Here is a 26,200-nt window from a genome sequence, read left to right as displayed (position 1 = left end):
TCAAAAACAAATACATTCCACAGAGGTTATCATTTGGCGGGTTTTAAACCAGGTTGGTTACTAATCCTGGCGCCTGGAGCACTTTAGCTGAAAAGCCCCCCCCCCCTCCTCACAAGAGCAGTGTAACGTGGGCAACAGCGAATCCCATTTCACACGCGCCAGAGGCACTACCTACCTCACAGGCTTGTTGTGAGGATAAAATGAGGATTATGTACGCTGCCTTGGGTTCCTTGCAAGAGGAAAAAAGGCGGGGATATAAAGGTAACAGACTGTTGTTCAGCCGTGTCCGACCCTTCGTGACCCCATGGGCCACAGCACGCCAGGCCTCCCTGTCCTCCGCTCTCTCCCGGAGCGTGCTCAAGTCCACATTCGTCGCATCGGTGATGCTAAAGGTAATACATACCTAACTAAAATACATTCAGGCCTGTGGTTGCAAATGCGGCGGTCACCCAGCCCCATCTATACCTGAGCCCAGGAGCGCCAATGTCTGCTTTCAAATATTTATTCTTGCCCCTCGGACTGAACGTCTCCGAGCACACGCAGAGCATCCTCCCCTTGCACATGGGGCCGGCGCCGCTCCGGTTTCGCCCCGCCAGACGCACAGGGCGGGCCGCCTCGCCCCCGCGGCTCGTAAAGACAAAGGCGCGTGGCCGACGTGCCCCGAGCGTGCGCGGCGCCGTCACGCGTCGGAGGAGGCGCGCTCCCGGCCCGCCGCGACGAGCCCGTGGGCGCAGCTCCTGCGGCGCCGCGGTTCCGCCGCGCCAGGCCCGCGGGGCGCCGCGCGGGGGGTCGTCGGCGCGGCAGGGAGCGGGGCGCCGCGAGCGCTCGGGCGGCGCCCCTTCCCGGGCGGCCCCGCCCCGCCCCGCCGGCCTCCCCCTGCGGCGCCGTGCCGGCCCAGCCATGGCGGCGGCGTGGCCGCGGCCGCTGGTGGTGGTCCTGGGCGCGACGGGCACCGGCAAGTCCCGGCTGGCGCTGCAGCTCGGCCTCCGCTTCGGCGGGGAGATCGTCGGCGCCGACTCCATGCAGGTGCGAGCCGCGCGCGCCGAGCCGAGGCGCCTCTGAGCGCGCAGAGCGCCTTCCTCGCCGCGGCCCGGCCGGCGACCCGAGGCGCGGCAGAGGCGGGCCGGGCTTCCGTGCCGGAGCCGCGGCGGAGCGCGCGCCGCTGAGCCCGCGGGGTCGCGCGGCGGGGCTTTCGGGCCGGGCCGGGCCGCGCGGCCCGGAGACCGGCGCTCGCCGGGTCGCCGCCGGCAGCAGGGCGCTCTCGGCACCTCCCGCAGGCGCGGGGGTCCCTTCCGGCAGCCCTCACGGGCTGGGCCGGGCCGGGCCGGGCCGGGCGCCCTCCCTCCCTCCCCCCCCCCCCGCGCGAGAGTCCGCCGCCGGCCCCGCCCTCCGGTGGCTGCTCCTCAGCCGGCCGCCGCCCGCGAGGGCCTTCGCCTCTCGCCGCCGCTGCGAGCCTCGGGGCCTCGGGCGCCCGCTTCCGCGGCAGCGAAGAGCTTGCCCCGCGCCCTCCCCCAGTGTTCCTCGACCCCCCTGGGCGCCCAGCCGCCCCCGTGGCCGGGTTCCTGCTTCTGATGCGTTTACAGCGCTGCTCTTAACGTTCCGCGCGAAGGGCTCCTCAGAGTCCCTCGTCGCCTGCTTGTCTTCCTTTTGTGCAACTGTGTTTTCCTCCCACCCCCCCCATTGCACCCCCAGGCCGCACGTGGAGGCCCGAGTCGCACTTCCCTTGTTCAGCAAAGGTGAAATGTTGCTGAAAAAGTGGGAGTGTGCACGTTCCCCGAGTTTAAAGGCCTGGCCGCATGGCCGGTTGTGTTTGGCACTTGCAGGTTTCCCTGAGATAAAAGACAGAAAGGGCTTCTGAGAAGAGTTGCCCCCTCTGCCCACTTCTTCATTTACTGCAAGGTAACCTGGCCGTTCAAACTTGCATGCGCCCTTCGCGGTGGACAGCAGCGCATTTACCTTAGAGTTCTGGCATTTTGCGCACCTAGTTTCAAAAGCAACAGTGTGAAGTGGCCCTGACCCTGCTCTGTTCCGTGTTCGGTCCCAGGCAGTCAAAGAAGGCGCTCGTTCTCACCTTGGCAGGAGGAATCTGGCCTATGGAGCCTGTTTGTGGAGAGGGCGTCCACTAGTGTTCAGCTTTCAGTGGATGCTAGGAGTGGGGCAGGCCCCGTGTCGTTGAGGTCCCTGCCTGGAGGGGTTTCCAGTCTACAGACATGTGTGGTTTTGTTCCAGAGGTCAGGCTTAACTCCTGAGTTTGCTAAACTTCTGGTTGTGGAGGCTCCCCCCTCCCCTCCCCTCCCCTCCCCTCCCCCTTCTAAATTACCATTGCAGGCATATACCCCGCCATACATTCCAGACGATTTATTTTTAGACTGAGCAAGAGTGGGAACTCTACAGCCTCTAAGAAAGCTCCTGTTGTCTCTCTGTATGAGTTGCCATTCTGCTTCCTGAATGGAGGGGGGCAAGCCTGGAGCAATGATTCATGTAGAGCAGGAGTGGGCAACTTGTAGCTCTCCATTTGTTTCAGCCTACAACTTCCACACTCCCTCACCATTGGCTGTGCTGGCTGGGGCTGATGGGAGCTGTAGGGCAAAACATCTGAAGGGCCCCTAGTTGCCCACCCCCAATGTAGAGAGGCAGTGGGCAACCTTCTCTGAGGGCAAGTGACTCTGCAGCTTCACCTATCTGCACCAGGAAGTAGAAAAGGTGGTGCTTTCTTCTTCCCGTTTATTGTATTCTGATTTGATAACATGTTCTTGTGCCTTTTCCTACAGAAACAGCCCTTGTGCGGGGCCCTGAGGGCATGGGACATATCCAGCTGTCCCCCACCAGAAGCGCTGACTCCTGGGGGGGGACAGCAGAGCCCAAGACTGCGCAAAAGGCCACAACCCTTGCCCAGGGCTTGCAGCCCACTTGCTATATGGACAGGCAGCCTTTACAAGGAGGCATGTGCTTGGCTGGGCTCCCTTGAGCAGCGCGCAAACACAGGGGCTGCCGAAGCACCTTCTGACTCGTCTGCGTCTCTCCGGCCCTTTCAGAGCAGCCTTACCAGATACTGCCCAGGGCTGGCAGCCAGCAGCACCCAAGGCCTTTGTGCGAGGCCCGTGCCAGGGCCCGTGGGCCAGCAGCACGGAAGAGTTTGCAAGAATGAATCATGGGCAGAGGCAGGGGGCGGGCCAGACAGGGAGACAATGGTGCTCTTTCTGAAGTGCTGGGGTGGATGGGGGCCGGGAGGTCTGTCTGGCCTGTTCTTGCCAGCTTAATTTTCAGTCAGGGAAGTGTGTGTTTGTGGGAACACGCGGCAACAGCTATTGACACTGGAGCACCTAAGAAACGGTATTGTAGAGCTGGGAAAAATGCAGAAAAGAGCAACTAAGGGGCTGGAGCATCTCCCCTATGAGAGAAGGTTACAACAGCTGGGATTGTTCAGCTTGGACAAAAGGAGGGTCAGGGGAGACGTGATAGGGGTCTACAAAATTATGCATGGTGTGTTGAATGTGGAGAAGGAGACATTTTTCTCCCTCTCTCAAAATACTAGAACCCAAAGGGGTCATCCCATGAAGCTGATTGGTGGGAGATTCAGGACAGATAAAGGGAAGGACTTCTTCACACAGCGCAGGGTTAAACTATGGAATTCTCTACCACAGGATGTAGTGATGGCCACCAGTTTGGATGGCTTTAAAAGGGGGTTGGACAAATTCCTGGAGGAGAAGGCTATCAATGGCTACTAGTCCTCATGGGTATGTGCTAACTCCAGTACCAGAGGCAGTATGCCTATGAGCACCAGTAGCTGCGGAACATGAGTGGGAGGGTGCTGTTGCACTCGTGTCCTGCTTGTGGGTTTCCCATTGGAGCTTCTGGTTGGCCACTGTGTGAACAGAATGCTGGACTAGACGGACCCTTGGTCTGATCTAGCATGGATCTTCTGTTCTTGTTTCCCAAAACCTTTCCCATCTAACATAAATTGCACATTCTCCCAACAAGAATGGGGTCACCTTGGTGTGGTGCCCAGCATGCAACGGTGGGGCAAATTAAATCAAGTAATTAAATATCCCAAGGGGTTGGACTTGATGGTCTTGTAGGCCCCTCCCAACCCTACTAATCTATGATTCTATGATTCTAGAAGCTCTCTCAGTCCTTCCTATATGCTAGCATCTCCCACAGCCTTGGGCTGCCTTGGCGCAGCATTGGCACTGCTCTTGCGTTATGGGCCTCCATCCCATGATGATGCAGGAGAGTCCACTTCCATTCCAGTCCTCTCCCAACCCCCCAAAATCTGAATAATTGATTTTTTAAAATGCAACATATAAATCAGTAGAATGATTTTAATCCATAATACCTTGGTATTGGCTATAACAGAAGAGCATAGAATCTTGCAATGTACACTCATGTCTTTAAAAGGTGGCATAATCTTTGAGAGAATTTTGCTGGAGCCCAATAAGCCTCTTGCAGTAGTTAATACATCATTTGCACTTTGAGGCAAGGAGCGGGGGGAGGGGTGGCTCTGAGAATGTGCAGAGTGCCCTCCCTTCACTCCAGAGCATGTACAGCCAGCCCCGCTCCCCATGCAACATGAATCAGGATGCTGGCGGGTGTAGTTTTCAATTTCTGCTCCAGAGAGGAGAAGCTGGTTGCTTAGCGCAGGGCACCACATCTACCCCATCTAGTGCATTAAGGACCAGCATACGGAGGCTTGGATTTGGGCAAGTCACGCTGTAAAATGGAGGTCCCATTAACCTCCCTGCTGGGTTTAGCATGGCTGTGAATCTTCACAATATCAGTGACCAGTGGCAGCAGATTGTACAACTCCACCTGGAGCTACCACTCAGGATTGTGGTAACCCTCATGCATAGCACCCTCAGTCACCCCCCTCCCCCTTAGCAAAGAAATGCTGGGACGTGCAGATCGATAATTCTCTCACACGACCTCTGACCTTGATGGGTGCTCTCTGTACAGTGTAAGAATGGTGGCACTCTTGAGGGGCCGGCCCCTTAGCCAGACTTTGCAAATTCCCGACCTTGCCAGCCCTGCCTGAGAGGCCCCTGTTTACTATTCCTGGGGGTGGGACACACAACAGCATTTCAGAATTTGCACACATATTTTGTGCATCCTGTACTTCTCAGGAAGAGTCCTAATCAGAATAAGGTGATCTTAGCCCCTGCCACCCTAGCTGCTTATTTTGAGGGGTGGAAGTTAGGATTTGTGCTAAGGGCATGTTGGCTCAGCTCAGCCTCCTGAGCCAGGGGCTGAGTTGTTGCAGCCATCCAAGATGGGGCTGGCCAGCTGGGACTTCTGCACTGGGAAGCTGCCGCTTAGGAACAAGATACTGCAAAAGCCAAGCAGGTGTGTGCTTAATCTCATTGTCTCTTCCATCTGAACAGCTTGGCATCCAGTAAATCCCGGATGAGACCTGGAGTGTGGAAAGGGTTTGAGATGGAAAGGGCCTTTATTTATTTTTTTAGACATGTTCAGAGGCTCCAGGTCTGGACTGAGAAAAATAGACTAGTTGTTGGTAGGCAAAAATGCACTCTGCCCGTGATCAGAGGCATGGCTTCTGGGCTCATCCTTCTTCCAGATTAAATTCTGGTTAATAATGGTGTGTTAGCAGATTAGAGAGGAGAAAACAGATATTGTGATTTTTGTTTCTAAATACTTATTATCAGTGAATAAATATGATACATGGGGCCTACAGCAGGAATGGAACAGGGAACTGGAATGTCCAGTTTTGCCTAATCAATGGACTGCTGTTTTTGCATCTATATCTGATATCTCTGTAGACCTCCGGTTACGTTTCACTCAGCAAAAACTTATGTTTCGGGTTCATTGGACGCCACAATGTCTCTTTAACAAAGGGTTGTCAAACTCAGCTAATTGTTGGAGGTGTAATGCAGTTAATGCTTCTTTTATTCATATGTTTTGGAAATGCCCAATAGTTGCCTCCTTTTGGGAGGAAGTTATTATACAGATAAACTCTGTATTGGAAAGCTCTTTAAAATTTACTGATGTACATGTTCTCTAAAACGATTTACCTGGTTTTTGGAACATAACACACAGTTGGTGTAGCAGCCTCTTAGCTACTAAAAGACTGATTCTGCACTACTGGAAGGATAAAAGCTCACCGCCTATAATGCATTGGATTGAAGACTTAACAACATTTGAAAGAGTGGTATACAGGTGCCACTTGTGAATGGACTTATATTTGGAGATCTGGTCTGCTTTTACTGACGTTTATGAGTAATCTATTCTTTTTTCCTTTTTTTTCTCCCTAGAGGTATTATTTGAAACTGAGGACTTTAGAGTATGTTGTTATATTTTCATTTTGGGGGGGTTGTTTTGTTTTGTTGAAATTTACAATAAAAAAAAGATATCGTGAGGTGGGGGCAGTTGTGCCATCTTGCTTATGTGGAGCCTGGAAATGAGCCCCAGCATAAGACAGGTGTCTCTACTATCGTTCCTCTTGTCCCCTCTCCTCCTTTTGTCTTGCTGCTGCTGTTTGGGGGCTCAAACCCATGACTGTCTTGTGCACAAAATGCCCGCTGACTTCCTGTTCTGGTCACAGGCATAAATAGCGGCTTAAATATAAGCCTGCCTTCTTATGTTCTATTATAAGGGCCTCTAATCTGCTGTGAGGACATAAAGCTTTTCTTGCCAGGCCTGCCCAGTGTCCAGCCAGACATTGTACTGAGATGGCTCTCCTTTTCTCGTCCCTCTGTGCAGAGGTGATCCTTTCTTCCCTCCGCCCATGCCTCTTTGAGCCCGTCCTGCAGGAGATGGAGGGGCACAAGCCTTCTGGGCGAGCACTGCGCTCCCATGCTCAGATATGTGCAACTTAGCAGCAGTTACTCAGTACTGAGAGAATGCTACTCTGTACATGCTCAGGATCACTATGTTATTTCAAATATTGTGAGGCTGAGCCTTGAAATTAACTATTTCTTGTACAGAGCAAACCATTTCTGGGGTGAGTACCAAATGCTCAGTTAGTCACTGGTATCAGAAACAGGCTCTGAAACAATAGGAGCTTTTGGGATGTCCATGTGCCCATGCAAAGTTTGGTCATTCATGTGGCTCCAGGCTCTGCAGATACTGTCCCCTGCATCCCACCCCAGTGAGCACAAGGGCCACTTGCCCCTTTTTCTGGGGCTGCAGGTTGGTGCTCTACCAAGGGTCCAGGAAGATGCTGGCTGGATGTGACCACAGAGAGAGAGAGAGAGCCATATTGGCAGACCAATGAACTTTGGGTCTTGGCAGAGCAGGGTGACCTCGGGCAAGCTGTGCTCCGTTGGAGCACTGGGTCATTACAATGCATTTAAACCCGTTACGACTCAGTGCCAAGGTCTTGGACCAAGATTGTATCCAGCAATGCTGCAGCCCATCTTTGATGTCAAGAGCCCCACAGACGAAGATGTTGCTGCTGAGCTCTAATCGATGGATGAAATGTCACCTGCCTCTTTCTCCCTGGTCCCTCCCTCTGCCTCCAAACCTCTGTTGCCTGCCTGCAGACAGACCAGAGCCTCCTGCCACCAGACCCCATCTGATGTTTTCCCTCTTGGTGCCTCCTTTCCCACAGCCTCCCACACTGCCACCTCTGCTGCCTTAGCCCTGACTCTGGGCCCTCTGCCCCTCTTTCAGCCTCTGCCCTCCCACACTCCCATTTTCACGTGAAGCTGAGCCCCAGAGAACTGGGCCATCTACTGTGACTGGCAGTGGCTTGCCAGGGGCCCTGGAAGCTCCCTTTTCACCCCCTGCTGCTCTGATCCTTTTTGAATGGGAATTTCCAAGGGTTGGAACCTGGGGCTATCTGCCTGCAAATTATGGCGCCCTTCCTACAGCCCCTCCTGCCCAGTGCACCTTCCATCTACCAAGCCCAGCCCAAGGACACCAAATCCTAGGCTGGGCGGTCAGCCTGAGCCTGGGCTGTTCCTCCTCTGTGTGTGCATGTGCACACACCTCCATGTCAGGGAGGAGGTTTTATGTTTTGCTATTAAATAGTAGTGGTTATAATTATGCTAATGCAAAGACCCAGCTTTGCACAGATTCGAATGGTCCTTAGCTTGATACAGTAAAGCCTTCAAGTAAATTGCCACAGCTGTACATTGTGTCCACCTTGTGTGAGTGAAGCCATGCTTGCTGGCACCTCTAGGCAACCCTGCCATAGTGCACCCCTATAGGCCCCTGGGGGAAGGGTCTGTCTACTCCATTCCCCTAAGGAGTGGGCTGCCCCATAACTCTGTCCCTCAGTCTCCTAATCTCCCCTGGCTTCAAATTGCATGGACTTAGAGAAGTTTGCCATCTAGTGACCGAGGATGTTACTGTAGGATTCAACCACGTGGACACATTTAAATTGATTAAAATTAATTAATGCATTTTCAAAACAAAATAACCCCAAGGCTCACATCCCCAGCGCCCCCGTTGTATGCATGCCAAGTTTCAGGTGTCTAGGTTTTATGCTCATGGCACAGACACACACACACACACACACACATCCTCTTGTATTATTATAGATTGGGATTCTATTTGTTACAAGCTAACTTGAGTAATGCATTAGAAAGTAGGGTAGAAATTCTTATAAAATAGCTAAATAAACCTTTCTCCCTGACACCCCAGTTTAAAGTGTGGGGAGGGGGTGTTTTGTTTGAAGGAGCCTTCAACCATTGCGAGACCCACAGCCTGAAGTGGAACAATCCAGACACAGGCTGACCACCACCAAGCACATTAATGAGGCCTGAATGCCACGCTCCCCCCCTCTCTCGTAGGTGTACAAGGGCCTGGACATCATCACCAACAAAGCTTCCCCTCAGGAGCAGGGACTATGCAAGCATCACATGATCAGCTTCGTGGATCCCTTGGTCACCAACTATACCGTGGTGGACTTCAGGAACAAGGCCGCAGCCCTCATATCCTTCCATGGGGGTTGGGTGTCGTGCCTCCCCTTTGCTGATGGGTTTGTGTCAGTGGTGTGGTAGAGAACAGAGCCCAGAGGGCTTATAATCCACATTTGCCAGAGAAGATTGAACAGATTGAAGAAACAGGGACTGGCAAGGACTGTAAGAGAAGTAGAGAAGAGATGTTAGAAATCATTCATTTCTAGCTGAGATGGGCAGCAAGCAGTATGGGGACCATGTTGTTGTGAATCCAAGCCTTTAAAAAAAAAAAACAGGTTTTCAGTCCCCACTGGAGATCGGTGTTTCAGGGGGCAGAAGTGCTGATGGGGGAGGAAGCACAGACGCCTATTCAAAGAGGATCAGGGGTCGCTTGTTCAGGAAGGAAAGGGGTTGAAGAGGGGAGCAGGAGAAGTAGTACCAGCCATGGAATTGGGAATCTGTCATGTTCTGCAAGAGGGCTTGCAAGTAATGTTGAGTGTATACAGCTGAAATATGCAAATGGCCCACTCATGCTCAGGGCGGAGTTTCCTCTTCTCTCCTTTTTTTCTGTGGGGCTGTGCTTCACCATTCTTTCTCATGCTCTTCCTCAACCGCTCACATTGAAGACATCTTTGCCTGCAAGAAGATCCCGATTGTGGTTGGTGGGACGAACTATTACATTGAGTCTCTGCTTTGGAACGTTCTGATTGGCACAGAGGTAATCAGGGCTGGTTTTGTGAGAGCTGGGTTCGTGAGCCAACACCATGTTCAGCTGCAACAAGTGCTCTTTCGACAAGTAGGATGTCCGAGGGCAGGGGTGGAGAGGGACCCGTTGGGTGATGTGGTGATGGGAGGGGGTCTGGGCCACTATTGGGGCCTGGCTGTGTGGCATATTGGGGGTGAGGAAAGCTACATTAGCTACCAGGGTTACATTAGCCCTCAGATAGCCTGGCTGGCTTGCTTGAGTTGTCTGTCCTGCAAGCACACTGGGGCATGCCTCCCGCTTTTCACTTTGGCCTGTTCCTGGTTTGGTGGGAGGGGGCGTTTGTTGGCTGATGTTCTGTCTTGGCAGGTGATGGAGCATTTTTTACCTTTCCAGTGTTAGGGGGGAAATAACATGCAAACAGCATCTGTCAATTCTGCAGTCACAGAACTGACTGCAAAATCCCCTGGTTTCCAACTTCCTGCAGAATTCTGTGTCTGCAGAACGCCCAGTGCTTTGGCCCTGATTGCCCCAGATTCTCCTGTCTTAATATCATTTTTAGCTCCTTTGTTTGTTACCTAAGGAAATGTTTGTTACTTGTTTAACTTTTCATAGTATCTTCAGATTGTTGACATGGATCTATTTTTTGGACTCTAGGGCTGCTGCCACTTTGCACAACTTCTGCTACTGAAGGAGGGTGCAAGCATCCAAGTTATGCAGAAATCTTTGTCAGCCTCATGAAGTTAGAAAAATGTGTAGCACCACGCTGATTAATATGCCGTACTGCTGCAGGGGACCCCGTTGGGTCCTTTTGTCCAGCTGTCTGCCCCTGCTGGGACTAGGCGATGTGAACACACAAGCCCAATTCTGGCTTGCCTCCACTGGCAGCCAGGGATTCCAGTTCCTCAAGGACCCCCTCTCCCTGTGGGAACCTACTTGGTCCCTGACGCCAGCTTCAGAGGCCCTGCTTGATGTTCCCCCTCTGAGGGAAGCTTGGCGGTGAGGCGGCAGTTCGCGAACCAGCCTGTTCGGTGTTTATGGAGCGCTCCCCCAGCAAAGCTCGCCTGGTGCCAACACTGCCATCTTTCCAGCGCCAGGCAAAGACATACTTATTTTCCCAACCATCTGGACATTAGCTATGGCCCAGGTGTTGTGCCAGTCTCAGCTGTGAAAGGGGGAAGATTTTGTGTATCTGTGGATGAACACTCTTTGCATTGCATTGTTTTTAGATAATGCTTTTATGGGTTTTATTTGTATCATTGTGCTGATTATGGTTTATATTGATCCCCCCTCATTATGTTAATCTTGAATTTTCTGTACTGAAGCAGTCACTTCAAGGCTGCTTCTTGCAATGGGAAGCAACGCATGCATTTAATTAATAATAAGCAGGGCACCCTGTTCGTATCTGGAACAGATAGGAGGGCTGTGGTCAGACACCAGCGGTAGCATCTCCACTTGGGGCCAGTCAGTCCAGCTCTTTCTGGATGCCTTGCTAAGAACAGAAGGGTGCACTTTCCAGGCTGCAGGTTCTCTGGTTCCAGGGCTGCGTCACAATTATGGAAACTCAGCTTCCTGAGAGAGCACCTGTGTGTGTGTCTTGCAGGAGAAAGCGAGGAGCCCAAGCTTGGGAGAGGGAGCTGTTGATCGGAAAGCTGAGCTGGAGAAACTGGGCAGCCAGGAGCTTCATCATCGACTGAGCCTGGTGGACCCCAAAATGGCAGCCAAACTACACCCCCACGATAAGCGCAAGGTGGCCAGGTCTGTCTTCCCCTGCTGGGGGCACTGGGGTCTGCTGCAGGCTTCCCCTTCTCCCACCCACCTGAAGCCCAGGCAACTAGGCGTGGGCTGTCAGTCACAGAATTGAGTGAGGACAGGACAGAAGCAGAGGCAGGCTGGATCAGACCCCAGAGTCCATCTAGCTGAGCATCCTGTTCCCCAAAATAGCCAGCTGGGTGCCTCGAGGAAACTCACAGGCAGGGCCTGAGGGGAACAGCCCTCTCCATGTGTGGCTTGCCTCCAGCACCTGATATTGAGAAGTACACTGCCTCAGAACATGGGGGTTCCATTGAGTGGTTGTGGCTAAAAGCCACGGACGGACGTATTCTCCACAACTGTTTCCAAACCTTCTAAAGTCACCTGAGCCAGTGGCTGTTGCTGCATTCTGTGGCAGTGTCCTTAGGTAAGGGGATGCCCTGGGGTAAGGAAATGTGAGATGCCCAAACGTCACCCAGTCTTCTTTAGAGTCCTGGGGGCTGAGCCAGGCTGAGAGTCCCGGCGCCGTTTGTGCAGGGCACGCAGCAATCCTGTGGCTGTTCAGAGTCTGCACAGCGGTGACCACAAAGTGAGCCGCGCGCTTGCCTGCCTGGCCCAGACTGAGCCGCCTTCCATCCCATAGCCAGGGACTGGAGCTGTTCTTCTGTGACCCCGCCAAAGAGCCTCCATGCCAGGACTCGGGCGGCACTGTACCTCCGCCTGCCCTCGAGGTGAACCGCCTTTTTCACGCACAGCGAAGCAGCAGCTACCGCCAGCTCCTCTGACTCTGGCCTGGAGTCGGCGGACTGCCAGTGCTCTCCCTCCAGTTGCTGCAAGAGAAAGTTGCCCCACTGGCTGAGCCACATGCCTCAGCTCTGTGGGAAGCAGGGCTGCAGCAAGCCTTGACTTGCCACTCGGCCAGACTTTCCCAGCCCTGCCCTGCCTGGGAGCCCAGCAGAGCAGCACCCATCCACCTGTTCACATAGATTGGAGGCGTCCTCCGGCGGGGACTTCCTCTGGAGCCCCAGGGCATCTCGCTGGCTGCCTGGCTGCTGGAGCGGATGGGCGGAGAGAGGGCGGGGGGGGCCCTCCCAACTCCTGCCCGGCGAGCCAAACGGAGGTAGCGTCGCACTTCTCCTTCCCCCAAATGTGCTTCGTGGTTCCTAGTTCCACGGTTGACTCAGCAACTGGGATGAGGGACCGCAGTGCTCCTGCAGGCCCTGCAAACGAGCTTCGGACCACCCCATCTTTGGCCACGCCAGGAAAATGTCCCCTTCGACATGCACCAGCTGGTTCTCTTGTGCAGCACTCTTTAACAGGTGGTGCCCCCAGGCCACACTTAGGGACTCTGGGGGGGTGCACCCTGAGCACACTGATGCACCCCCACCCCCAGGAGACCATCCCCAGAAGATGCCCACACATTATGTCTGGCCCAGTCCTTCATTTTTGCCCAGCTGGGAACTAGGAGCTAACTTCAGCCTGGTCCCAGTGCTGGGAAATTCCGCATAGTTATTACAGCAAATTCCAGGGTTTCGCCAAAAACTGGTGGCTGTGCCATATACATGGGGGGGGGGGGTGTCCACAAGCACAGATGCCTCAGGCCAATTAAAGATTGCTTTGTTAGCAGCATGGTGGCTTCTGAGACCAGTGTCTACATGGGTGGGACTCACCGTGGCTTGCGGCACATTTCTACATGGTGAACCACCTTGTTCGGTGGCCATGCTGTTCCCTCTCTGTGTTTCCTCCAGTCATGATCGTTCCTGAGTATTCTGGCATGAAATGTGTGCGCCAAGCACTGACAGGCCTCAGGGGCAGCAACCCCTCCCAATGTGTAAGGCCCCCCTCAGTGTATTTGGCTGCGATATATGATATATGCGATATGATATATTTGGCTGCCCCACTTGAGTGCCACAGTGGTTGTGCGAGTAGAGCATGCTCTTGTGAGCGAAAGAGGAGGTTGACGGCCCAGTGCTTAGCCCAGCAGGGGCGTGGGGGTGCCGCTTCCAGGGAAGTCTGTGCTTTCTGCGGGGCTTGGACTGAAGTGGCTTCTCACTGATTCTCACTGCTCAAAACGGCTCCCCACTTAATCAGCTTTGTTTGTCCCCAGCCACTGGCAGGATTGATGGGGAAGAGATGCTCTAAGGACCTTTTTGTCTAACACAAAGCCACCTTGCTTGCCCGGCAGGTGATCTCTGCCCCCTTCCGCTCCTCCCTGCGCCAAGGCTGCCCTGCCCGTGCCATGTGCCCCCACACCTGACGCCCAAAGCAGGCAGACCGACGCTCTGCCCCCCTAAACTGCTCCCCCCCTTTCTCACCCACAGGAGCCTGCAAGTGTTTGAAGAAACAGGTATCCCCCACAGCACACTCCTGCAGCAGCAGCAGCAGCAGGAAGGGGGCGGGCCGTTGGGGGGAGGCCTGAGGCACCCCAGCCCGTGCATCTTCTGGCTTCACGCAGAACAGGCAGGTAAGAGGGGGCGGGCGGGAGCATCTCCAGGCTCAGCGAGCAGTCGCTCCTGGCCTAGCCCTTCCCTCCCCCCCCCCCCCCACAGCTTTTCGGCTTTTCCGTGACTGGCTGGCACCTAGTGCTTTCTGGCCACCTCCAGCCTTCCAGTGCTGGAAACATGCGCGTACGTTTCCCTTCAAACTCAAAAGCCCACAGTGTCAATGCGGAGAAGTAATAGGGGAAATAACAGGGCCCTTCCTGTAGGAGCTCTCCGAGATCAGGCGCGTGGTGTGGCTGGTGCGAACAGCTCCGTACGGTGCGGCCTGTCTGCCTGGGGACGAGAGGCGACCTGGGCCTGCTCCCTGCGCCTGCCCTTTGGGTTTAGGTTTGCGCTGGTTGTGCTGCTGCAGCCTTCCCGGGGCCACACCCTCACCCTCGCCTGCCTCGGTCTCCCATCAGTCCTGGACGAGCGCCTGGACGAGCGGGTCGACGCGATGCTGGCGGCTGGACTGCTGGAGGAGCTACGGAGCTTTCACCGCCGATATAACCAGGAGAGGGTGGCCGCAGACGGGTGAGTGTCTCCTCTGTGCCTCTGCTGTGGACTTGGGATGGAGGGGGCTGTTGTCTGTGTGGAGAGCCCCAAGCAGAGGCTTACACAGCAGTTTTCTTCCCTGAAAGACCGGGCCTTGATCCGAAATGCCGCCCACAGCTGAGACGGGAGTGCCCGTTGCCCCACGGCCAGTCTGGACCCCAGCCTTTCGTGTGTTTATTTCTTTGCAACATTTTTACGCCACTCTTCAGCCCCAAAAGGCACCCAGAGTGGCTTGCAAAGATTAATAATACAACTAAAGGACATGACACAAAAGGAAAAGGGACTGGGAGGGGGAAGGGGAAGGGAGGGGAGCAGACGTCCAGTGCCCGTTGGTTGTTCCAGAGTTCTTGGATGCGCTGTTTCTGGCGGGTGGGGGGCACAAGCTCCCTGCTGCCACTCCTTCTCTGGCTAATGTATGGAGCCAGGCTGGTTCTTCCTGGAAGGCAGGGGGTGCGGCCCGGGTGCACGGAGACATTTCTGCCCTTGCACAGGGGGCACCTGCACCTGCAGCGGGAGGGCTGACCCACCTGCTTTTCACCCTTTTAACTCAGCCAGGATTATCAGCACGGCATTTTCCAATCTATCGGCTTCAAGGAATTCCACCAGTTCCTGATCACAGAGGGGAAGTGCCCGGAGGAGATGAGCCAACAGCTCCTGGGTGAAGGTAGGGACCCGCCTGGGAGGAAAGGAGCTGCTCGTTACACCATCAGGCCATGCGTAGGTTTTCTGGATGGAGAGGCAGTGTTGGGCACAGAGCTGTCAGTTTCAGTGGCATCATATCTGGATTTACATACTGGGAACATGTTTTCCACCAGCCTAATTTTTTTGCGTATAGTTTGGGTTGTTCCAGAGGAAATGGATGGGATCTCTATTACGGAAGAACCAGCATCTCCACAAAGCCGCAGAATCCTTTGAGGGAAGCTGCTGACAACTGGACTGGTTGAAACCAGCTTGAATGTGCAGTGTAAACATTGCTTTGTTCTTACAGCGTCTTCACTTCAGGGTGTTTTTCTCCTCCCAAATCTTCCGGAGCATGTGGGGCGAGCATGCGCGTTCTTCATGCAGCAGCTTTCCCTACAGAGATGTGCTCATTTCCTGCTGGTGCCATCCTCCCTTTCCTTTTGGTTCTTTCAGGAATTCAGGCCCTGAAGTTAGTGACCAAGCGGTACGCCCGGAAGCAAAACAAGTGGGTCCTCAACCGCTTCCTGAGGCGTAAGTCCTTCTTCCCCGGGGCTGTGCCACTTGGCCAGGAGCGGGGTGTTCTGCCCCATGTCCTGCGTCTGCCCCTCACGTCCTTTCTCTCCTCTCCCCTCAGGTCTGAATTTGAGCCGAGGCTCACCAGTTCTTGCTCCAGAACTGGCTTCTAGTGCTAGAGCTCAGTGCTGTGAATAATAAAGCTGGGCTTGCCTTTGGGCATGTGCAGAGTGCCTCCCCCTCCTACAGAGCAAGCGCCACCATCCCCCACTCAGGGCCCGCCCCCGCCTTTGCTCCGCTCCGCTCCCCCAAAGCTCCCTGCTGCTCAGCGCAGCGGCCCCCCTGCCAGCCTGAGCACTGCCCCTCTCGCAGCCCAAGAGAAGGATTGCAAGCAGCCTCTCCCCACTGGCCAGGCGGGACAGCGACGTGGTTGGGACCCCCCCCCCCATGGAGCCTAGTTGGAGGGAGAGGCCCAGCTGACAGCGGCCCGTCCAGATCCGCTTGGCTCTTCCCTGGCCGGCTGTGTGGACGGCTCTGGCGGGGAGCCAGCAGGACTTCCCTGCCTTGCTCCAGACATGGAGGAGAGCCAGGACTGGCAGCTGGGAGCCAAGCGCTGGTTGAAAGGGAGGCAGGGGGCCTTACAGAAACCTGACCTGAGCAAGGGAACGAGGAGGAGTGGCCTTGGCCTGCCTGCCCAGCCCTTTCCCGGCCAGGTGCCTTGCGGCCTGCACTCACGTTCCTGCCAAGCAGCCGGCAGGTGTGGCCAGAGCTACACAAGGCGCGATCCTGGCACTCCGGGGCCTTTTGTCCTGGCTGGCACTGAACTTGCCCAGCCAGCTGGCAGGTGAGCGTAGCGCCTGGAGAAGGAGCTGCTGTTCAGGGTGTGGCTGGGGGACTGGGTCTGCCTGGGCTGGTGCTGCAGCTGGGGAGGCAAGGCTGCAGGCCTCTGGACTGGAAGCAGGTTTTGGCCCACTGATGACAACTGTTGCTATTGCAACAGGGTGGGCCACGGGTGCCACTCCAGATGTTGCTGGACTGCAACTCCCATCGGCTCTTGCCAGCATCGCCAATGGTGAGGGATGATGGGGGTTGTAATCCAGCAGCATCTGGAGAGGCACACGTCCTCCACTCCTGTTTCTAGACCGAGTTTCTAGATCTCGTGCACAGAGGACCCAACCCGTTCTGCCTTGTTCTACATTGAGAGGTTGCGCGCTCCAGAAGAATAGCCCCCTTGGCTGGGCTGCTTCAGCCACAGCCCCTTACTGGCTCTCTGGGGTCGTTCACTGACTGCTCTGGCTTAGGGAGAGCCCCTCTCGGTGGAGGTAACCAGCCCCCTGCTATGCGTGACCCCGGGGTGGGGTGGTGATAGTTTCTTACTTCTGTCCTGTCCTTCTGCCAACAGAGAGGCTATCAGAAACAACAATAATAAAATGCAGTCCAGATCAAGTGATTAACAATATAAAACAATATTGGATAATACAGTAGCTCAGTAAAATTCAGTATCAACAGCAGCAGTGAGATATAAAATTACAAACAAAAAGTCTGCCAGAATAAAACTGTCTTCAGTTTCTGGTGAAAAAGTCTCGGGTGCGGGGCTAGGTCTCAGGGTCTCATTGGGGGAGTGTTCCCAAGCCATGGCACTCCCACAGAAAAGGCTCCATGTCTCATGCTTACACGATGGATATCTGGGATGGCACCGAGAGCCGTGATGAGTTAGAGGCAAGCCAAGCACCCTCAGCCAGCCGGCAGTTTGTGGCTGTTCCTGCCTTGGATGGGCTCCTTGAAAGTGTAAACCTGTGGCGGGCTGGGGAGTGAATTGAGCTCCAGTCACTTGAGAGTCTCTGCAGTCTCTACCTAGGTTCTTAAGGTCCACGTGGTTCTTAATATCCGCTGCCTCTTCAAGAGGCATTTGTTCTAAAGCAGTCTTTTTTCTGTCAACAGCCACATTCCTTTGTAGGTAATCTATTGGGGCCACATGTTGGCAGTGGCTGGGGCCAAAGCCCAAAGTGGGTGGGCACCTTCTTTCTCTTTCTGCCACCCCCTCTTCCCTCCCCCCCCTTCCCATGCAACAGCTCCTAGGGAATGGAGAGAACTCTCTCGCCAGAGGTCTGAACTGGTTGCATGCGGAAGGCGTTTGAACTCGGGCTGAGGGCTGCATGAAGTCAGGCCCACCCCTGTTTTAAAGGACCAGTTGAGGAAGGTGGAGTTGCCTTCCCGCTCTTTTGCTGGGCCTCCTGCTGCTTTTATGGCAGGGGGGATGCGGGGGTAGTGGCCTCCTTGGTCAGACAGGCAAATGGGCTGCTGCTGCCCCTCAGTGCCGCCTTTTCTTTTCTGGTCTCTCCAGGCCCTGGACCAAATGTGCCCCCCGTGTATGGCTTGGAAGTCTCAGATCTCTCTCAGTGGGAAGAGAAAGTATTGCAACCAGCTGTCCAGATTGTAGAGAGCTTCTTCCAGGTAACTAACCAGCTGGGGAGGCTGTTTTCCACACTAGCACGTACCACACTAGGCTTTTGTGCAGTCGTAGCACATGGCGAACTGCCTTGCCATGAGTTAGACCGTTGGCCCATCCAGCCTGGCATTGCCTGTTCCGACTGGCAAGGGCTCTGGGGTTCCCAGCCTGGCTACCTGGGTCCAGGGATTGAACTGAGACTTGGGTGGGTGATCAGCGAGGAGTTGGCTTCTGCCAGCTGTGCCCTCCGGAGTTCCTGGTTGCGCTGATCAGGGTAGACTTGAGGGCTGAGGAGGAGTGTCGCTGTGGTTTGTGGGAACTCTGTCTCTTCTCCAGGCTCCCTGTCTGTCTGACTACTCGGCTGGAGTGTTTGCACCTTATGTTGGGCCAGGGGAACAAATTGGGGATTCTGCTGGTGTTCGCCCACCCCACTACCCCACAGTCTCTCTACCTGAGCCGGCAGAAGTGGTCTCCAGTGCACTGCTGAGATCCCCCAGACTGCTGGTTCTGGGGGATGTCAACATTCATGCTGAGGGCACCTTGTCTGGGGCAGCTCAGGGTTTCATGGCCATCATGACAGCCATGGGACTGTCCCAACCTGTCACCAGCCCGACACGCTCCAGGCTTGGTTTTTTCAGCTGGACATGGAGAGAGGTTGATCTGAAGGTGGCAGCTTTGAATCGGTTCCTTTGTCACGGTCTGACCACCTCTTGCTGAGGTTTAGACTTCCAGCAGCGTTTCCCCTCTGCAAGGGTGGGGGCCTATGAAGATGGTCCGCCCTCGAAGGCTGATGGAGCCGTATGGCTTCCAAACAGCTCTGGGGGATTTTCCAGCTGATAGGGCTGGCCCTCCCGTCAAAACCCTTGTCAGCCTCTGGAACGCAGAAATCACCCGGGCAGTTGACGTGATTGCTCATGAGCGCCCTTTCTGCAGCGGAGCTCACGTGGCTCCATGGCATACCCTGGAACTGAGATCGATGAGACAGAATAGGGGAGGGCTTGAGTGCTAAGAGAGGAAAACTCCTGATGGGTCGAATACTGCTAAGTGCCAGTACTCAGGCATATTCAGGACACTGAAGGCAGCAAAGAAACGCCTCTCTCTGCCTCTATTAAAACCTCTGTGTGCTGCCGAGCGGCGCTTTTCAGGTTTTGTGGGGCATGTTATATGCTGGCCGAAGGGAGGCTGTGGATCCATCAGAAGCCCAGTGTGATATGTTTGCCGGGCACTTCCAGGATAAAATCTCTTGCATCTGCTGGGACTTAGACTCCAGTGTTACTACAGGTGAATTGGGTGTGGTGTCCAGAGCACAGTCTTGTCCAGTTTTCTTGGTTGAGTTTCAGTTGGTACAGCTCGAGGATGCTGGCAAGGTGCTTGGACAGGTTTGAGCAACCACTTCCGTTCTGGATCCTTGCCCCTCTTGGCTTATAAAAACTGGCAGGGAAGGAACAGCTGGCTGGGCCAGAGAGGTGATTAATGCCTCCTTGTGAGAGGGAGCGGTACAGGCCACCTGAAGGAGTGGTGATGAGACCACTCCTGAATAAATCCTTCCTGGACACAGAAGATCTTAACAACAACAATTATCTAGATCCATTTCAATCGGACTTCAGACCTGAGCATGGGACAGAAATGGCCTTGGTGGCCTTGGTGGATGATATGAGGAGGGCTCTGGATAGGGGTGAATGCTCCTTTCTTGTTCTCCTCAACCTCTTGGCGGCTTTTTATACTGTTAATCACGGTATCCTCCTGGACCACCTGGAGGGGTTGGGCATTGGAGACACCGTATTGCGGTGGTTTCGGTCCTTCCTCTCTGGCAGGTACCAGAGGGTAGCACTGGGAGAGGAGGTTTCGGACCCATGGCCGCTTACTTGTGGGGTGCCACAGGGTTCCATCCTCTCCCTGATGCTATTTAATATCTATGTGAAGGCCACTGGGGGCTATCATCAGGAGGTTTGGGGTGCAGTGTCATCAATATATGGATGACACACAGCTCTACCTCTCATTTAAATCTTCACCAAGGTTGGCCATAGAATCCCTGTCCAAATGTCTGGAGACGATGAGTGGCTGGATGGGCTGAACCTGAACCCTTACAAGACCGAGGTACTTTTGGTGGGAGACAAGAGGAGATTGAGGGATGTTGACCTGGTGTTGCATGGGGTACGGCTACCCTTGAAAGACCAGGTCCACAGCCTGGGGGTCATTTTAGACTCCCAGCTGTCCATGGAGGCTCAGGTGTCAGCTGTGAGCTAGACAGTGCTGTACCAACTCCATCTGATACAGCAGCTGTGCCCCTACCTTCCCGACGATCTGCTCCCATCAGTAGTATATGCCCTGGTCGCCTCTCGTCTAGACTACCGTAATGCACTGTGTGTGGGGTTACCCTTGAAGACGGTTCAGAAGCTGCAGCTGGTACAGAGCACGGCAGCTCGCCTGATTAAAGGCAGCTGCCGGTGTGATCACATCACTCTGAAGTGATGGAGTGATGAAGGAGTTGCACTGGTTACCAGTTGTTTTCCGGGCCAAATTCAAGGTGTTGGTTTTGACCTTTAAAACCCTATATGGTTCCGGCCCAGCCTATCTTAAGGAGTACCTCCAGCAACACCAGACAGGCTGCTTAACAAGATCAGCCTCGATGGTCTTCTCTCTGTCCCATCAGCCAGGACAGCCAGGCTGGTGAGGATGAGGGAGAGGGCCTTCTCTGTGGTGGCCCCCACTCTGTGGAACTCACTCCCTAGGGAACTGCGCCATGCCCCTCTTTAATGAGCTCCCGCCACGCTTTAAAAACGTGGTTGTTCAGGCAGGCATTTGGGGTGGGTTAGGGTATTTTTAGAAATATGATGTTTTAAAGTAGAATTTTATTGTTTTAAAATTGTATTGCTGTACATCGCCCAGAGTGGCCGGGTGATTAAGAAATTCAATAAATAAACAAACAAACTTTAGGCTGGTGGCCAATGTTCCCTTCCTGGGCAAGGTGGTTGCCAGCCAGCTCCAGACAGTCTGCGATGAGACCAATTATCTGGATGGGTTTCAGTCAGGGTTCAGCGCCTCTCCCAACATGAACCTACCCATATACTACAATCAACATCAGAGGCTCTCTTCCAGGCACCTCCTCCAAGGGAGGCTCGGAAGGTGCCAGCAAGGGAGAGGGCCTTCTCAGTGGTGGGCCCCTGATTGTAGAATGCTCTCCCCAGCAAGGCCCGCCTGGCATCAACGTTGTCATCTTTTTTGGCACCAGGTTAAGATCTTCCTCTACTCACAGGCATTTGACAGGATACGATCAGGCTTTCAGTGGGTCCTGAAAATTTTAAAACATTTATTGTTTTAAAATTGTTACATTTTTGTACATTAGTTTCATATTATGTATTTTTAGGGGTTTAATCTTTGTAAACTTTGTAAGCTCTGGCTGTTGGGCAGTATGGAAACGTAATACATGCAATGAACAGAAATGAAATGAACCCGGTGCAGAGAACGAGAGGCTGGAAGCTTTAGGGAGGTCTGGGGCAGGGGGGTGAGGAGCTGTTCTGAGGAACAGAGTCAGTCTGCAGTGAGGATAATTCTTTAACACCATGAACTCCCCAAAACAGGGGTCTTGGAGCACATGCAGGCTGAGGGCCACGTTCAGTTTCGGAGAAGCTCTCGGGTGGGTGGGGCCGAAGGCAAAGGGGGCGGGGCCAAAATGCCAGTTACATGCTGGTACATGCTGACGTGCGGCTCTCCCTGCCTGCAGCTCAGCCTCAGGTGAGGCATTTCCACCTTTTAGAGTGGAGGGGAACACACAAAGCTAGGAAGCCACCAAACGATCAGTGGTCAAGGAGGGGGAGCAGGGCAGGGTGCAGCCGGATAGGGACGCCAGGAGGGCTGGATTTCGCCCACAGGCCTGAGGCTCTGCCCTCAGCCCTGAAAGTGCCAGGTGCTCCATGGGGTCTGAATGCATGTAGGGATCCAGCATCAGTCAAGCCGGGAGCTCAGCCCCAGAGCCTCTTTGCATTGCCATATCTTGGCTCTGAGCGCCCTCGCACACACTTCTGGATAAACCAGAAGCAGCTGTCCAGGGTTTTGCCACACTCTGCCGTGGCCAAGAAACGGACTCTGGGGAGCAGAGAGGAATCACGCAGCGCAGGTCGGGTTAGGGTGCTGTTGAGTCCTCTGAGACAAAGCAGGCAGGCCGTCATTTGGGGTGTTGCTGAGCTGGAGCAAAATCAGGGCTCCCCCGGCGCATCAGACGCACAGGCCTGTCTCTTGCGTTCAGAGCTCCTCCAGGGCCCTCTCTTCCCATCCCACCTGGCATTGTGCTGGGAGGGGCCCTCTGGAGTTCAGAGAGGCAGGGGCCGCATCCACCCCACTCACAGGAGGGTTGATGGCCAGCTGTCCCCAGCCCTGAAACCGTGGGAGGGTCCGTCTGGGGCAAGGCCCAGCCCATAGGGCAGCGTCTGCTCCAGTGCCTCTGGACGAGGTCCCTGGTTGCACGTTAAGGAATCGAGGCGCAGAGAGTCGCAAATCCTCCATGCTTGTCCAGTGCCGTATCTAGGAAATCTTCTTGCCTCCCAAGGGCTGCCAGCCGCCAGCAGAGCCCTTCGCAATGGAGCAGGAGCCAACAGAGGACAAGCGGAGTTGTCACCTGTGCGAGCTGTGCAGCCGCCGCGTCATTGGCGACAGAGAGTGGAAAGGTGAAGGTTGCACAGGGGGAGGGGTGGAAATCGGGGGGGCAGGAACAAAGTGGGCCCTGTTCTTTGGGGCAAAGGCCTTCTCCCCAAAAGATCTATGCTGCCTGTGCTGTGTGCACAGCCCCGAAGGACTGCTTACAACTCTCTTATAAAAGCAGCCACTTTATAAACTGGGAGGTGGACAGCATTAACCTTGCTAGAGGCGGCCATCTGTCGCCCCCCCAGCCTGTCCCCCCCCCAGCCTTCTGCTGATAAAACAGTCAAAGCACTTGCCTTCTCGGACAAAGCAAGTCAGCTCTGGAAAGAAATGGAGGATGGCCAAGATTGCTCCATTGCTTTATTAAGTCCTGTGCCATAGAAGAATCTGATAATTGGGGGGTGGTGGTGAGAGAAATTAATATTCCCTCAGGGAGAGGGAGAGGCAGCTCCCACCTGCTCAGAACAGGAAACTGAACAGGAACTGATAGTCGTTGGAGGCGAAGTGAAGCTTCACTGGTGGATTTTCTTCTGTCAGCTGTATGAAAGATTCTGTAAAGTCGGCCCTGTATGAATGCAGTGGAGGAGAGAGAATTCGATCTCAAAGATTCTTTCAGTGCTGTTCTATTGTTTAAAATAAAACAAAAGAGCCAAAGACTTGTTTGAAGGGATTATAAAATAGAACTTAGGTCTGGTCTGCAAATGGAACAGAAGGAGGTGATGGATTGAAACATATGACTTCAGGCTATACGTGTGAGGGTCACATTTTTGAATGACCTTTCATTTTTAACCCGCCCTGCAGGTTAAAAGCTTGCGCATGGCGTGTGGTCTGTGCTAAAACCTTTCTCCTGAGGCGCTATGTCTCCTAGAAGTGTGTGTGAGAGTGGGGGGGGGGGGGACATGCGGGAGCTTCAAAAATGGCACCCCCTCCAGTTGTACATTGCTCTCTTCCGCCCACCGCAGATTCAACTGCGATCTCCTTGCACGCGTAGACTGGCCTAGAGCTGCTAAAGCACCTTATACAGAATGAGGTGGGAGGCTGAGGGGTTGGAGCTCTGCAACATGCCTCTCCAGGCTTCAGGAGCTGGCGGGGAGGGGTGAATGCTCCCTCATGTGAGGAATTCATTGCACCAGAAGTAAACTAGTACATCAGGGAGAAAGGCTGGAAATTACCCTTCCCTTGATATTTGCTCCATGCAGGGAACTTGTTACTTGTGGAAACTTTTTTGAAAAAGGACAGCCCCTCTGCAGGCTGAAGTGGCTCCTTCCAGAATTTACCACCTTATTCTGCAAGTAAAGTGTGCCATTTTTGAATGCTGCCCCGTGTAAAAAGAGAATAGAAAACAAACTAGTGCACCAGGGAGAGAGGGTATGCCAGTTTTCTACTTGCGAGGAGCTAGGCGCATTTTTACGTAGGAGAGCATTCAAAAGTGTGATTCCTGCCACCTGCAGTCTGAAGTAATACAGGACATCTCTACACCAGCCTAAAATCCTGCATTTAAAACGGGGCTTTCTGCTTCTCTCTTAAATGCAGGATCACGACGACTCCCTTTTTCATGTGCTTCCTTTCCACCCACCCTCTTCCCCCTCCTTCTCCCCTTATCTGAATCTTCCATATCTTTCATTGATCTCACTCCTCTTCTTGCCACTTTTACTCTTTTCACAGAGGGAACTGAAGTGGAACACAACAGGGTAATTTGATAGCTCATTATCTGGGATCTATTTAAAAACGGAGCAAAGGGCATTTAGTGCAGAAGACGCCTTGAATTATTACAGCGTCATGTGAAGGGCCTGCAAAATTCCGTCAAGGAGCCTTCTCAATCGCAGGATAAAAGCTCAGTGTGAAGGAACCCACAGTCCAGCCTGTGATCTCAGGACTCTACAGCCTTTGGCTTTTTTCACACGGAGCTTTTACTCTGCGATTGAGATGGCTCCTTCATGGACGTTTGTGGGCTCTTCACATGACACTGTGACCCTCCAGTGCATCTCCTGCACTAAATGCCCTTTGTTCCATTTTTAAATAGATCGCAGATAATGAGCTATCAAATTACCCCGTTGTCCGCTTGAGTTCCCTCTGTAAAAAGAGGAAAAGCAGCAGGTGAAAAAGGGAGCCGTGATCCTACATTTAAAATGGAAGCAGAAAGCCCTGTTTTAAATGCAGGATTTTAGGCTGGTGTAGAGACGCCCTTCATCACACTCCACTTTGTAGTCTACATGTACTGTGACTTGTTGGATAGTATCCAATACTGTATTAAGTTTAGAGTAAATCAAACTGCTGAGCAACATCTTACTCAAGGGATTTGGATAAAAGCCATCCAGATAACAGAGGTTTCACTGTAGCTTTTCCTGAAAGCTACAGAACCCATTCAGGTATGCGGAGCAAGTGTGTGTTGTTATAAACAGCATTATATTGTTTGCAATATTATTTGGAAAAGCAATACTGTTTATTGTTCTCTCTCTGAAACAACATTCTGAGTGGCTCTTCCTGTTCCCTGGCAGCTCACCTGCGATCCAAGTCCCACCTTTCCCGCCTGAAGCAGCTGCGGCGCCTGGCCTCGGGTTCCCAGTCCACGGAGCGCCGCAGCAGCAAAGAGGCTGGCGGCAACACGTGCGGGGAAGCAGAAGAGGAAGGGGGCGCGGGAGCCCATCAGGCACAGGCACAGCCACAGCCATGCCTTTGGTAGCTGGAACATCGGTGGGCCCTCTGGGGTCGGAGGGGGGCAGGATCCCACCCTCTTTGTGCGGGTTAAACAGAGGCCAGGAGGGGCATCCCACCCCCCTTCTTCAGCACCCCTACCCTGAAAAATGCAGGGCCTTCTTTCTCCAGGAATTAACTGCTCCGTTTGGCACAAAGAGTCACGCTGATCCAGGCCTGAATGAACACCAGGCTGCTGGTCTGCCTTTTCAACCTTTGTTTTAATATTGAGGTGAAGGCCATGTTTTTATATTCCAGCACAGTTGACACGGTGCCTTTCTATTATTAGACCAGTGGGTCTGCGATGGCAGGAAGCCAAGACCCCCAGGAAGAGAATGTCAGAGGGAGCGGGCCACCGTGCTGCGCGCAAGTGCGTTCAGCGGTCCCCCTCTTACTGTCCTCTGACATCACCATAAGGCAACATTTCTCTGCAATCACACGGCTTGGTGGCACCCAGGAACAGGAACGCACGACATCAGTTGTCAAGGTTTGTCCCTCACGTGGTTGCATCTCCTTGCTACCTTGCAAGGTGCGGAACAGCTTTCATAAGAACAAGTCACGGCAGAAGACTTTGGGGGAAATGTCACCTTGTGTTCATCACTCCCTGCAAATTGATCACATCAAGGAATTTGAGGGTGTTTCTTGATAGACTTAACATTTTTACCTGGCTAGCAGTTCCACAGGGCTTACAATAGAGCAGGGGATCTCCACATGGGCCGGGCACCTGTCTGCATGAGGGACCAGGATGCCTCTTGGCGGCCCTTAAGGAAGCATGGCATCCGACTTTGATTCTGGATGGAATGATTGACATTGCTTGATCTGTCGGTATGACACCGTGTGCAGCGTAATAAACAATTCCTTCTGGTTGCCAAGGCAG

General features: G+C 53.9%; 1 protein-coding gene across 1 annotated transcript; it reads left to right on the top strand.

The window, feature by feature from the left end:
* Positions 1-880: 880 nt before the first annotated feature.
* Positions 881-26,200, top strand: TRIT1 (tRNA isopentenyltransferase 1). The gene is made up of 11 exons (XM_084816183.1): positions 881-1,026; positions 8,751-8,891; positions 9,478-9,576; positions 11,165-11,319; positions 13,635-13,777; positions 14,216-14,327; positions 14,900-15,012; positions 15,483-15,560; positions 17,887-17,996; positions 22,538-22,655; positions 25,128-26,200. Exons 1-11 carry the CDS (start codon positions 901-903, stop codon positions 25,310-25,312), a joined length of 1,380 nt encoding a protein of 459 aa, XP_084672309.1. The 5' UTR covers positions 881-900; the 3' UTR covers positions 25,313-26,200.

Source organism: Heloderma suspectum, chromosome 10, assembly GCF_057233095.1.
Source record: "Heloderma suspectum isolate Gila_16-S chromosome 10, 16-S_ref, whole genome shotgun sequence".
NCBI classification, from domain to species: domain Eukaryota; kingdom Metazoa; phylum Chordata; class Lepidosauria; order Squamata; family Helodermatidae; genus Heloderma; species Heloderma suspectum.
The sequence above is the reverse complement of the archived record's forward strand: the minus strand, read 5'-3'. Positions and strand labels throughout refer to the sequence as shown.